Source organism: Eucyclogobius newberryi, unplaced genomic scaffold (genome assembly GCF_026437365.1).
Source record: "Eucyclogobius newberryi isolate DKJ021-1_F unplaced genomic scaffold, fEucNew1.0.hap1 SCAF_7, whole genome shotgun sequence".
Lineage (NCBI taxonomy): Eukaryota > Metazoa > Chordata > Actinopteri > Gobiiformes > Gobiidae > Eucyclogobius > Eucyclogobius newberryi.
Genome location: NW_027316389.1, coordinates 18337663 through 18352078, shown reverse-complemented (window position 1 = coordinate 18352078; position 14416 = coordinate 18337663). Strand labels below are relative to the sequence as shown.

Sequence of the window (14416 nt, the reverse complement as noted above, 5' to 3'; positions counted from 1 at the left end):
TTTCTGTCCACTTCTGCGTCAGCTCGAACTGTCTTTCTCCGTCTTCATTTTGTCCCGTACACTGAGGGAACTATATTATGATAGATCCATGCGCTTAGGCACGCAGAAACGTGGGGACGAACCGCACGCGGCTGCAGGTGAGCGGTAGGTGCGTTTTATGATTGATACGTGGCAGGACTAATGATTTATCCACGCCACGAGGAAATATGATAAAAAAAATTGCTGAAAAAATCGTCCATTCCACCTTTAATTATGTAAAAAGTCCGCATCCAAGTGCCACGCCACCGCCACCCACTCCTCCTTCCTCTTCGGTGCGGCCCCCCATGTCAGATCGTAGTGTAACAACCATTACCTTTTTAATTTTTTAATTTTTTTTATAGTCAAAAATCTTTAACAAGACATTTATAACAAACAAAACAGGTAAAGTAATGCCGGGGGGGGGGCATATTGCAATTATAATCACAGTTCATACATCAAAAACATTTAGAGACATACAATTTTCAGAAGTAAAAATGGCTTTTTGGTTTAAACTTTTGGAAATGGTGAGCAAATATGATTCGATTTGTTTAATAAGAAGGGGGGGAAAGGGATACTGATGGTGAAAATTTAAATTGACATTTTCTTACTATAGTCCACCTTTGTGTCATGAAAACCAAAAATGATATGTTCAAATTTTAACCTAAAGTTGGATTTGATACAATTATAAAATATTATTGAATTATTTCCAAAAGGTTTTTATAATAGTGCAATTCCAATCAAGATTACTAATTGTTAATCAGTTTATGCTAAGATATATCAAAACAATTGACCCTACTGTACTTTTTGTAAATACCCTGAAACCCACAATCCATGAACCTCGGCGCCTTCTGACGTCACCCGCACTCCGGCGCCTTCGCGTTTCCTCACCCATTTTTACCCTTCTCTCTCCCCGTAGACGCTCCGCCGGAAAACATGGCGCCGACATCTGCCTCAAAACTTTTATCAGGCGCAGTTTTCTGATTGATATGCAATTCCCGCCTCTGTCAGCGGGTCACGCGGCTTTAGGACGATCAATGCCAACACTTCCCATTGAACCGAGACGAAAAGAAGTCGAGGAACGACGCCAAAACATGTAACTCGAGCCGTGTTCCCCTGCGTTAGCCCACGGGAGCTAACGGCTAACCGCGTCAACAAGTGAGCGGCTTCACGCTTTCCAAACTAACGTCTACGGTGTCGATCGCGCCGTTATGTCGCCGCACGCCTTTCGCTTCCATCCCACTCGCATTTGTGCCTCTGCGGACACTGTTTAGACTCGTAAACCGTCTTTAAAAAATAGTTTCTAAAAATGTTGCGTTTTCTGCGTTACTGCGTGAGCCACTGCCTCCACGCCGCGATGACCCGGCTGGAGGAGGTCAACGCCGGGGAAGTGAGCGTCTGGTCCTCGGTCCGGTGCCTGGGCTATTTATCCGGGATCAACCTGCTCATCGCGCTGTTCCTGGGCCTCTACGTGCGATGGGAGACGACGGAGGGCTCCACGATACTCGCCGTTTTGATTTTGGCGCTGCTGGTGCTGGTGATCGCGTGTGTTTTGCACTATTTCTTCAACATGGAACGCATGAGCTTGAGCTTGTTGCATTTGTGGTTCGGGTTTTTGCTCGGGCTCCTCTGCTTTGTCAACCCTCCCGCCGCTGTGAGGACGGACGTGAAGGAGTTGGCGGTGAATTACATGATGCTGGCGAGTATGGCGCTGCGGACGCTGTGGGCACTGCTGGAGAGGATGTTCGGCCGCACCAGGCAAGTGTATTTACGTAGTTATGAAGTTGTATTACACGTTTATCTTCTTCTTTTGTGTTTTATGGCGGCTGGTATCCAAGTGTTAAGACTTTATTCTTTAGGCTTCACTCTTTTAGTTCCTGTGCTTTGTGTGTTTGTGGCAATGATTGAATGAGAGGTAAAGCTGATGATGATCTTTGTTTATTACAGTTGCACTATGTAACTATTATTGATTTGATTTGACTTTTTCATTTCAAAAACAAAACACAAATGGCTTTCAGTGTTGATTCCGCAACATAAAGACATACTTTCAGTCTGTGCCATTTAACAAAATAAATTACCCAATGTCTTTTTCCTCCGAAGTTCAAACTCTTCTCCAAACCACATGTTTTTGATTATAATCTGATTAATTTCCCAGTTCAACAATCAATTCAAAACTAAATGTATCTTTTGAATGGGGACAATTCCTCAACATTGCCTATAAACAAGAGCACTGCTTTGCCTATACTGTTCCAAAGAATGGCATTCATTTAATCAATCTCCAGTTAGACAAACATTATTTTAGTTTAAATGCAGCAAAAGAAATGGAGTCACCAAAAAGGAAGTTCAACTTAAAAAAATAAATCTTGAAATGTATGTCTTACGAGGTTTGCTACTTCTGGGCATGGAGACGAGCAGATGGCAAAACCTCGACCAGAAAAGTTACATAGTGCATCTTTAGGATTGATAGGATTAAGAATCAAATGGACAGTTCATGTAAAAATGTCCTTTAGAATCTTCCACTTCTTCTAACCACAACAATTAACTTTATGTTGATCTCCAAAATCCATGTTATTGTTGATTATTGTCAAATGAATTCCCTTTCGGTTTGTGGTATTTCAAATGTTTTAAACGCATGTCGCATTCTGCATGTACATTAGTGAAAGTATAATAGTCGTAAAACTGTCATTATGGTTTTTGTAGGAGCCGTTTTTAAATTTGTAATGGTAAAAGTAGATAATCTGTAGATGTAGAGGCTCAATGAAAAAACAACAACTAAGGCATTAGATAAAACTATATCTGCCAACTGTTTTGTGGGGTAAATATCCGTTTTGTTGCAGGTACCGCCCGGCCTTCCTGACCTCTGCCGAGCGCCTGGAGCTGGCGGGCTTCGCAGTGGCCAGTACGGCTCTGCTCATCCACAAGTCCCTCTCCGTCATGGTGCTGCTCGTCTCCCTGGGCACCGTCATGGTCGCCCTGAGAATGAAAGCTCTTCTGTCGCTGCCGAACCTCGTCTTCTTCGCCGTCGTCACCGAAGTGGCGTTTTTTCAGTCCCTCCATTTGGACATAAACGCGTTTGCGCTGGCCTGTTTCTTCTCTCAGCTCCTCTGTGACCCGCTGCTGGACCTGTACTTCAGCGGACTCTCCGTGACTGAGCGCTGGCAGCCGTTTCTGATCTGGAGAGGCCTGTGGAGGAGGCTGTCGCTGCTGCCTCTGCTGCTGGTAATGGGCTTTTCAGTACAAGTAAACATGCAGTATGTACATTTTCCTGCCACCGGAAGCCCGTTTCCTAAAAGTTAATTGCTTACGTAATAAACTTAACTAAAGCGGTTTTGGTGGAGGTGGGTGTATCTTAAAGGGGTTGTGGTGGAGATGAGCGTGTCTTAAAGGGGTTTTGGTGGAGATGGGCGTGTCCTAAAGGGGTTGTGGTGGAGATGGGCGTGTCTTAAAGGGGTTTTGGTGGAGATGGGCGTGTCCTAAAGGGGTTGTGGTGGAGATGGGCGTGTCTTAAAGGGGTTTTGGTGGAGATGGGCGTGTCTTAAAGGGGTTTGGTGGAGATGGGCGTATCTTAAAGGGGTTTTGATGGAGGTGGGCATGTCTTAAAGGGGTTTTGGTAGAGGACAGGGGTTTTGGTGGAGGTGGGCGTAGCTTAAAGGGGTTTTAGTGGAGGTGGGTGTGTCTTATAGAGGTCGGTCTGTATCTTTGCTCCTCGTGGCCGGTCAGAGCTGCTCTTATTACGTGAAACTGGGCTGAGTGCGGCTGATGAAACAGATTAAGACTGAACTCCTGTGTTTATGCTCGGTCAAGAGAGAAGTCCTGCAGAAAGTCTAGCTTTACTGAACGCGTTTTATGAAACAGCCCCTGCTTGTCTACAATTAGAAGAGATAAAAGAACCTTTCTTTGTCCCACGGTGGGGAAATTCCAGTGTTGGAAGAACAGTATAAATATAAAAAAGATGGACTTACAATAGACTTAAATCTAACCATTTAACTGAGCTAGAGGTGGGCAATGTATCAAAATGTAGATACTATTGTGAATGATCTTTTTAAAATCATGTAATATTTGTGTATAGGGTAAAATACTACAAAAAGAGCTGAATAAAAATCAAAGTTCTGTTATAAACTTTAAAATCATGGTATAAATTGTTATTTTAATTTCACATTTCACCGTCTGATGATTACTCCTCAACTAATACGTTTAAAGACAAGTTTTAACATATTTCTGTTGGATTTATAGAATATTGTCTGAATAACATGATCAAAATAATTTTTTTTTAGAATTCTGACATACATAATGAATACATATATAAAATAGAGTGACTTAAGTATATTGTACTGGTGGTGACTCGCATTATGATACAGTATTGCATTTATTACTGTAGAGAATATTCCACAGTATGGCATTAAACAAGTATGCAATAACGGTCAGAATACACGTTTTGACATGTATTTCTTTGCAATAAAACCACCTGTAACTAAAGATGCACTTGTTTAATGACACAAACACAAATGTTTTCAGTGTTTGACTTAAAATGGAAACCAAACTGAAATGGCAGTTTGGCTCCTGGACGTGAACGATCCTTTGCACGTTTCCAGAGGCGTAATGTCAGTATGCTGCTTTCATGTGTCGTCCTGAAAGTCTTAAGATCCCACATACGAAACCAGGAATAAACTAGACGCAGCTGTACTTTGTTCTGAACGCCCCGGTAGCTTCTTCACAGCTTTGGTCTGTGACTGTGACGCCCACCACACGTCTTTCACACGGTTCTGTCCGAGGTGTGGGAGAGCTGGAGGTCCTCGTGTCTTTCCTGCTCAGACAACAAGGACTCTGCTTCTGAAATTGTGTTATTCGTTTATACATTTCAGATACCGTATTTCCCGGACTATAAGTCGCACCGGGGTATAAGTCGCACCAGCCAAAAAATGCACAATAGAGAAGAAAAAACATATATAAGTTGCACTGGAGCATAAAATGCTGTTGCAAGTGTTGTCCATCCATCCATCCATTTTCTACCGCTTGTTCCCTTTCGGGGTCGCGGGTGACTGGAGCCTATCCCAGTGACTTCGGGCCTTAGGCGGGGTACATCCCGGACAGTGGCCAACTCATCGCAGGGCCAACACAGAGACATAGACATTACAGACATTACATCCACTCTCACATTCTGTTGCAAGTGTGAAAATAAAAAATAATATCACATATAAGTCGCTCCGGAGTATAAGTATATAAGTATGAGTCGCACCCCGGCCAAAACTATGAAAAAATGCGACTTATAGTCTGGAAAATACGGTATAAACAATGTGTTCATTGGTCAAAGTCCAAGCGCTATATTAGATTTTTGACCGTTTTCTTGGCTCCTCTGTGTATATAATTGGCACCTTTTTGTGGTGAATTGCATTGCACTTATCAAAGGTCTTTATTGTTTTTGTTCAGGAAATCTTGAAATGTTTTTTTATTTGTTTTCAATAATAAAAAAGTTAAATATTGCAGTTCATCAATCAAATGCAGTCGAACTTTTTCAAAACAGTCACGACTTTGCCGCTTCAACCTATTCAAGCCTGTCTTATCTTGCAGCTAATTGAGTGTTTATTTCCTCATCAGTGCGTTAGCCTTATTGTAGTTTGTTTGTTCGTAGTCGCTCAGGTTTAGTTGGTTTGCGTTCACTGGAGCGTGAACGGAGCGTAGGCCGTTTTCAATTTATGAACTACTAGAACAGTTGAGAGGAAAAATGTGGGCAAAGCAAGTTTTAGCTAATCATTAACTCCACGGTCTTTGTATTTGACATCTTGAGAGAGTCGCCTGAAGGGTTTATGTAACTGTACTCACAACCACACAGCTACAGAAAGTTCACCTCAGCTACAGGAACACTATGAAAAATAATATTCTTGAATAACAAATTACCGTATTTTTCGGACTATAAGTAGCATTTTTTTCTCATAGTTTTAGCCGGGGTGCGACTTATACTTATATACTTATACTCCGGAGCGACTTATATGTGATATTATCTGTTATTTTCACACTTGCAACCTTCATACTACCTTTCATACTCCAGTGCAATTTTTTCTTCTCTAGTATGCATTTTTTGGCTGGTGCGACTTATAGTCCGGAAAATACGGTAAAACATTTCTGTTGTTAGTTTATCATGTATAGTCTGTCATACGTGTTAATAATTCAATCCCACAGCTCAAATGTACCGTGTAAAGTTTATTCTTACAGTACAAAATGGAGCCAGACTTACTGTATTTTCTGGACTATAAGTTGCACCTTTTTTCACAGTTTTGGCCAGGGTGCGACTTATACTTATATTTATACTTATATACTTCGGAGCGACTTATATGTGATATTATTTGTTATTTTCACACTTGCAACCTTACTTCATACTCCAGTGCAACTTATATATGTTTTTTTCTTCTCTATTATGCGTTTTTTTGGCTGGTGCGACTTATACTCCAGTGCCACTTATACTTCGGAAAATATGGTACTGAAAATAAATTGTACAGAATCCCACTGTGACATGATAAGTCGAGTACCTCGGCTGTAATTGTTGGGACCGGCCTAAATCATCCTAAACTTATGAAATGTGAAGTCCCTGAGGTGGTTTCTCTCTGCGTCCAGGTGGAGGCGCTGTTCCTGGCTCTGTCGGCTCGTAAACTGCTGCACTTGGACTCGTGGTACCTCCTGGTCCCGGGCTTCATCGTGGCCTCCCTCTTCTGGAGCATCTCTCACCTGGTCTTCGTCGTGACCGTTTGGGGCTTTCACACCAAACTCAGCGACTGTCAGCGGCTCAGCTGGTCCCAGGGGCCCGACCTCAGCGGACTGGACAAGATCATGGCCTCCAAAGGGATGAGACACTTCTGCCTCATCTCGGAGCGCCTCCTGCTGTTCACACTGGGGTCCACGGTGGCGGTGGGGGCTCTGTGCTGGCAGGTCAGGCTCCACATGACATGGGTTTTAGGAGTATCACCGGGCTAAACTAGAGGGCTGTTTCATGTTTTTACGATTTTGACTGCTTTACAGTTCTAATCTACACATGTGAATCTTTATTTGCAGTTTTGAAACGGTTTGAGATCAATATTGCAATTCAAACCATCTCAGAGAACCTCACAACATGCTCTGAGTAGCCGCAGTCCGTGGGAACAAGCAGCTGATTAAAAAAAACTCACTTTTTACATCAAACGGAGACGTGCGGAGCAGTGAGGCTGTTTGGGGGATTGGAAAAACAACAAAAAGCTGTCTTGACTCGAGTAAAGTAAAGACTACTCAAGATCTCGCTCTAGATACAGCTTTGAGAGGGGAAATACTTCTACCTTTGAGGCACTTTTCCTTGTAAACTAAGCGCCCTGTGTTGTTACGGAAATTCAAGTTCTTAGCCGAGTCTGGACCAAGTTAACTCTGCTTATTTCTTACATTCAGGGAAATGAAAGGGCCTTAGTCTTGCCCTTGTGCAAATATATATTATAAAACCAGCTCTTGGGGTCAAAATGAGACCGCTGTAATTGTCTGCAATTAATACGCTTTAGAATACAGCTTTTTTTTTATCCTCTGTGAACCCAAAGGCAACACTGGTCCGCTGTTAGCATGCTAGATGTCGGAAGCAGTGGAAAACTCCGCTCTGGCCTCTAAAAGCTGTGTAATAGTTTGTAATAAATAACGATGATGAAGGATTAGGATGTTCTGGATCCGTTAGGAAGAAGTGAGGACTAAAAGTGTTCTCCTCGTTCCCTCAGAGCTCGAGCAGCCTGTTCCTGAGCGTGTTTGTCCTGGTTCTGCCGCTGGAGTCTCTGTTCCACGGGCTCTTTTACGAGCTGGGCCGCAGCCTCGGAGGAACCTGCGTGGGCTACGCCGTGGTCATCCCGACCAACTACTGCAGGTAACGCCACCACTCCGCCCGACACGCACTGAACCAGAACCTTCTCTCTCCAACACTTTAAGGAAACTAGAACTAAGCCGGCGCCGGAAGAACGTGCGAACGATCAACATTTCTGACTATTTCAACATGTTACGACAGTGTGCTCAGAAACAGCTTGAAGTGAAGATGAATGAGTAGCTTTTATGCAGTAATCTGGTGGTATAATTGGCAATAATGTCTTGTTTTAGCGGTATTATTGTTTATTGTCTCATAAGTTGTCTCAGAGTATGAAATGCGGTTGCAAGTGTGAAAATAACAAATAATATCACATATAAGTCACTCCGGAGTATAAGTATAAGTCGCACCCTGGCCAAAACCTATGGTGGCTTGATTGTGGAAAAAATAAAGATGAACTTTTAAGTAATAATTGAAATCACGGGTATTCAAACAGTCAGAGAGAAGGCGGGGCATCAGTGCGTCTGAAATGAGGTGAACAAACGGATACAAACGGAGATAAACTGCACTAAACTCTAGTAAAAGACAATGAAAACGCACATTGAAGACACTTAAAAGTTCATGTTAAGCATTTCTATTGTTTTACACCATTCTTTAATCGATTAGACCAATTGAGAATGGGACAGCCCCAACTAAAACAACGATATTTTCAGTCTCTCTCCTCGTCTCTTCAGTCCAGACGGACAGCCCACTCTGCTGCCTCCGGACGCCGTGCAGGACTTGAACCTCCGCTCGACCGCGATGCTGAACAACGTGCAGAGGTTCTTCGCCCATCACCTCATCGAGTCGTTCGGCTGCGACTACTCCACCAGCGGAGTCACCCTGGAGGCTCTTCAGGCCAAAGTCCGCTCCTTCTTAGACCTGAGGACCCCGGACGGACCCCGGCACGACACCTACATCATCTACTACAGCGGCCACACGCATCGCTCCGGGGACTGGGCTCTGTCCGGTAAAAGAGACCACTCAGATCATCCACCTCGAACACATGCCGCAGATGTACCGTATTTTCCGGACTATAAGTTGCAGCCGAGTATAAGTCGCACCAGCCAAAAAAATGCATAATAGAGAAGAAAAAAACCTATATAAGTCACACTGGAGTATGAAATGCAGTTGCAAGTGTGAAAATAACAAATAATATCACATATAAGTCGCTCCGGAGTTTACGTATATAAGTATAAGTCGCACCCCAGCCGAAACTATGGTGCAACTTATAGTCCGGAAAATACGGTAATAACATGTTTGATAAATCCAGTTGAGAAAAAAGTACACATTTTTCCCATTCACAAATGCACACATCGTTTCCCTCTGCACATTTAAAAAAAGAAAGAAAATTATCTGTATTTCCCGCTAAAATTGTGTTTCAACAAGTCCGTCGACGTCACCGTGTTTGTTTTGGCCGCTTCAGGCTCGGCAACAGCAGAAGCCTAATATTTTCAGCAGACGGTTAAATGTATTCTGTGGCTCCAAGTGCTGTAAACGAGTCCCATTTCCAGGTGGAGACACTCTCGGTCTGGAGCAGGTGGTGGACTGGTGGAGGGACAAGAACGGTGACTTTTGCTCTCGCCTGATCCTGGTGCTGGACTGCGAGGACTCGGGCCCCTGGGTGAGGGAGGTGCGGCGAGCGGAGGGCGTCTACGTGGCCGTGCAGGGGGCCACGCTGTCGAAAACCATGACGACAGCGGCACAAAAGGTGGGTTCAAATATGTGCGAGAGAACGAGCCGGACCAAACCGAGTATGAGTCCGAATCGCTTATCAATGATCAGCCTGGGGATTTTTAGACATGAACTCTGCGAATTTTCTCCTGGAGAGTCGGTTGCTCGTCGCCACGGAGATGTCGTTGCTTTGACCGAAATGTTCCACAGTAAAAGGCTTTAAAAGGATACATCAAAATACGCCTGAATATGGGATGTCACGATGTCAAGTTATAGTGCTAAAAAACGTCACGATTTAACGACTACCGTATTTTCGGGACTATAAGTGGCACCGGAGTATAAGTCGCACCAGCCAAAAAATGCATAATAGAGAAGAAAAAACATATAAGTCACACTGGAGTATGAAGTGCTGTTGCAAGTGTGAAAATAACAAATAATATCACATATAAGTCGCTCCGGGGTATAAGTATATAAGTATAAATATAAATATAAGTTGAAACCGGCCAAAACTATGAAAAAAGGTGCGACTTATAGTCCGGAAAATGCCGTATTCGCGATTTTGACTGTGTGACATCTCGTCCAACACGTTCATATTTCTCAAGTTTGTGAGCAGCTTTATGAGATGTAACAGTTTGAATGACAAAATACACTAAATGTGACAAAAAGATAAAAGTACTTTACTTTACTTTACTACACTTACTTTTGCTTCTAAAATTGTCACCATAATATTTTGTTGTTACGATTATGAGACCTGAATTATCACGTTTATGGATGATATAATATGAATACAACGCAGGTGATGGTGGCGGTGTCCTTTGTCTTTCTCCGTGGAGATGAAGCGGTTTGACGTACTGTGGAACATTTCCGGCAAAGCAAATGGCATCGCCATAGAGACGAGCAAGTGGTATTTGAAAATGTAAATTCCAAACTTGTGATGGATAAATATAGATTTCAATAGATTTATTTTGTTTTTAGTTTAGGATTATGTCAGAGAATATTTGCTGTATAAATACTTCACTCTTCTAAATCGAAGTGATTTAAAAGTATTTCAAATATTATAAGTGATTAAGTAAGTAAAGCAACATTTCAAAGTCAGAATAAACATTAGAATATTACAATTTTTAAAAAGTGTACATTAGAATAGGTATATTTTAGTATTTTTATGCAATTTCGATATGCTACAAATGTTTTTATTATTTGGGTGCAAAATATGTGAAAAAGACGATCACAGCCAAAATAATGCCTAGTATGTGAAATAAATTTAATAAAATGTTCACTAGTTGTATTATAGTTTATAATATTCAAATTTCGTACTCAAAACTACAACTGAAATATAATTTATTCAAAAACTACCAGATGTAGTAAAATGCCCGTGTCCCCCTCTGCCCAGGACGTCCCGCAGCTCGGAGACTTCACCTCCCAATGGGTCGAGTACAACTGCAACCCCCACAGCGACATCCGGTGGTCGGAGCGGGGAAGCGCGGTCCACGCCGTCTACGGCCTGTCCAAGCAGTGGGGCGACTACACGCTGCACTTGCCCACCGACAGCGACGTGACAAGCCACTGGGGGGCGTACTTCCCGCGCGTCACGTACCCCGTGGTGCAGTTGGCGCTGTGGTGCAGCCGGCTGGACGTTTTGTGGCTCTGCGGCGTGTGTTTGAGGTGTTTAAAGAGGCTGAAACTGACCTGGTTCCCTCCGGCCATTCTCGACACCGGGCAGGGCTTCAAACTCGTGCGGTCGTAGGGCAAAAAAGCGCGGCACATACGGTTTCCTCGGCTCGTGTCGGCGCTCTCGCTGAAGGTCAGGGTCATCGCCGCGTAGTTTGGACATTTTCTGAGCCCAAAGAACTTCGCTTAACGGACACATATTATGCAAAATTGGCTTTTTCTATAGCTTTTGACCATATTGTTATATTGTTCCCTCATCTAGAACATACCTGGAGTTATACCGTATTTTCCAGACAATAAGTCGCATTGGAGTATAAGTCGCACCCGCCAAAAAATGGATAATGGAGAAGAAAAACATATATAAGTAGCACTGGAGTATGAAATGCGGTTGCAAGTGTGAAAATAACAAATAATATCACATAAGTCGCTCCGGAGTATAAGTATATAAGTATAAATATTAGTATAAGTCGCACCCCGGCAAAAACTATGGAAAAAGGTGCCACTTATAGTCCGGAAAATACGGTATTTAGTTTCATTCACGCTTGTTTTATGAATCATGTTCACGGTGTCGCTCCTTCTGAGCTTCACAAAACACTCTGGTTTCAAATTTCCCAGATTTGTAACGCTATTAGTCTCTTGTGCCGGTTTTGAAGTCCATAAATTAACTCCAAAAAAATGACTCAAACCTGTCCCAAAGCCCAAACCTAAACTGTAAAACAAATAATCAAATAGACATTAGCTAGTTTAGCCGCTGATGCAAAGTAGTGGCTGTGAAGCATAACTGGTTTGGGGGTGAAGAAATTCTTGCATTTGTCCTGTCAAAGTGCGTTAATGGAAACTGTGCCTGCATCAGCGCCTTTAGTTCTCCACGTAAAGTCCCTCTGCTGCCAGTAGAGGGCGCGCAAACACCAAATCCTGATGAGGGAACACTCAACAGTCAGTAATGCGTGCTCTGCAACACACGCATTATCTGAAGCTATGAAACGTGAGATGTTGAAGTAAAGATTTGGTTTGAAAGATGGTAATAATACAAAAAGAATGGATGACGTGCCCTTTTCACACTTCAAACCGGGGACAGCGCTCTCAAACTAAACGCTCTGATGTGTCGACAAAAGTACCCCATCTTTTATGAACAGTTTGAGCTAAAGGTGTACGTTTTCCACCGATACAAACCATTTTTCTTGTTCCAATGCGCTCTTAAGTCGTCACGAGCGCCGACGCGAGCGGAGGGGAAACTGCGGCGCGAGTATTTGGACGGGCAGCTACTGTATTAACCGAGTACATAATATACGACGGGTTCACACCGGAGTCGAAACAAAGGGTCCTGAAGGTTCGTGGTCAAGTCTGAACCGTGTAGAAGCGAGTATGACGACTGCCACACAAACCACTCATATCTGTTTGAAATGATCTTTAATCCATATTCAAAAGCACCTCCTGGTCTCACTTTTGTTGAACCTTATTTCTGCCGTTGTGATCAAACTGTATAGAACTCTAAAACGGATGTGGCCTTTGTGGTGTTATGCAGCTTTTCTCGCTTTACAAAATGATCTAGAGACGATTTTAGGATTGATTTGGATCATTTCCCCCAAAGAAAAGTATAATAAAGCAAAAAATAAGATCTCGAGTCATAATATTTAGATCTAACGGTTTAGACGGCAGCGTGTTGTTTGCAGCGCCCTCTAGTGTTATGTTTAGGCAGGTGTTTTGAACAAATGAAATCCAAAAGACTGGCTCAATATTTCAGTCTTTTTCTCCAATTTACGGACTTATGTGAGAACTATAGAATTAAAACTGGAGCAAACGTGTTGGTTGTACTAATATCTGATGCATTTTGCTTTTATGGTTTGCCTTTATTGATAAATTCCTACATGGGATGTGGTTTTTTTGTGTAATTATATTTTATCGGTCCTTTTTTCCCTCCAATGTGAACCCAACCGTAGAAAGTTACTGATTTAAGCCTTTTTTTTTATAACAATTTGCAATGACTCTTATCATTTCCTTCATTGTATTGACAAACCTTTAATATTTGTCCGACTGAGGATGACGTAAAGCACATTGAGATCGTTTGCACACGGGACAGTATTTTGTGTAAATATGTGCCTTAAATGTTGACCACCAAAGCCCAACGTGAATTTAGGGTTTTTGCAAAACTAAACGACAATCGTAAAACTAATTTATTCCCGCTTTTCGCTATGCAATTTCTGATTCACTTAATTTTATATATATAGTTTTTTTTTTTAAAGGAATTCTCTATTTTCCTCCTGATTTTGTGACGACTCCAGTTAATTATGACTCCAGAAAAATACACTTTTTTTACAATTTGTGATAACTTATAACTATGCAAGTCGAGCCTGTTTGTTTTTTTTATATTATGCAAAATGTAAAACAGCTATGCAATAAAGCAGCGTTCACGGATGTTATTTTGCCGTATGTGTTTTTTGTTCTAATTTACACCGTGTCCAGTTCAAGGTGTTGAAATGTAGATAATCATGCGTAAGGGGAAACTTATTGTAAAGAGCTAAACCTTCAGTAATTGTTCAAACAAGAAAATGTATTTCATATCAGCACTAAAGCGTTAAATCTGATCATTGATTATTTTATCATTATCGGATCTGATGTGAGCAATCTTATTCATTTGTGATTGTTTTAATACTTAACGTTTGACGAAAATATGCAAAAAGGGGAAAAAACTAACGTGAGAAAGAAAACATGTTTATGATCGTTATTTTAGTCTTCCGGGTCCATTAACTGACATGTCATTCATTATGTGTTCTTAATTATCACATTTCTCCAAAACCAAAAATCAGACCTAATTCTTGTGTATTTGTTGATGTAATTTAAACTATTTTTAAGAGCTAAACCTCCAGTAATCGTTGGATCTTGTGCGACGTTTGACAAAAATATGCAAAAAGGGGAAAACTAATGTGAGAAAAAAGACATTTAAAATAAACTGCTTTGTCTTCCGGGTCCATTAAGTGACATGTCATGTGTTTTTATTTATCACATTTCTCCAAACGTAAACCAAAAATCAGACTTAATTCTTGCCTTGTCTGATTCTTTTTGTTACAGTATATATGTAAATGTCCCCAAAATGTCCTAAATCAAAGTAGACATTTGCACACACGATGTCATAATTAGAAAACTGACAGGTAAATACTAATTGTTATTGCTTATAATCGCATCAGTCCAATTATTGCTCGTTTCCAGGCTCCACACTCGCTA

General features: G+C 41.9%; 1 protein-coding gene across 1 annotated transcript; it reads left to right on the top strand.

Annotated features, from left to right (window-relative positions):
* Positions 1-943: 943 nt before the first annotated feature.
* Positions 944-13610, top strand: LOC140349078 (transmembrane protein 168-like). Its single transcript, XM_072435295.1, has 7 exons — positions 944-1773; positions 2853-3234; positions 6625-6936; positions 7737-7879; positions 8548-8822; positions 9367-9563; positions 10917-13610. The coding sequence occupies exons 1-7, from the start codon at positions 1325-1327 to the stop codon at positions 11268-11270; spliced, it is 2112 nt and encodes a 703-aa protein (XP_072291396.1). The 5' UTR covers positions 944-1324; the 3' UTR covers positions 11271-13610.
* Positions 13611-14416: the final 806 nt, after the last annotated feature.

What these genes read in the sequence shown, in the direction of transcription:
- LOC140349078 (XM_072435295.1), top strand. Translation starts at nt 1,325, where the DNA reads ATGTTGCGTTTTCTGCGTTACTGCGTGAGCCACTGCCTCCACGCCGCG. An exon ending in ATCCCGACCAACTACTGCAG is followed by an intron (nt 7,880 to 8,547) that starts GTAACGCCACCA and finishes TCGTCTCTTCAG; the next exon opens with TCCAGACGGACAGCCCACTC. An exon ending in CGGGGACTGGGCTCTGTCCG is followed by an intron (nt 8,823 to 9,366) that starts GTAAAAGAGACC and finishes TCCCATTTCCAG; the next exon opens with GTGGAGACACTCTCGGTCTG.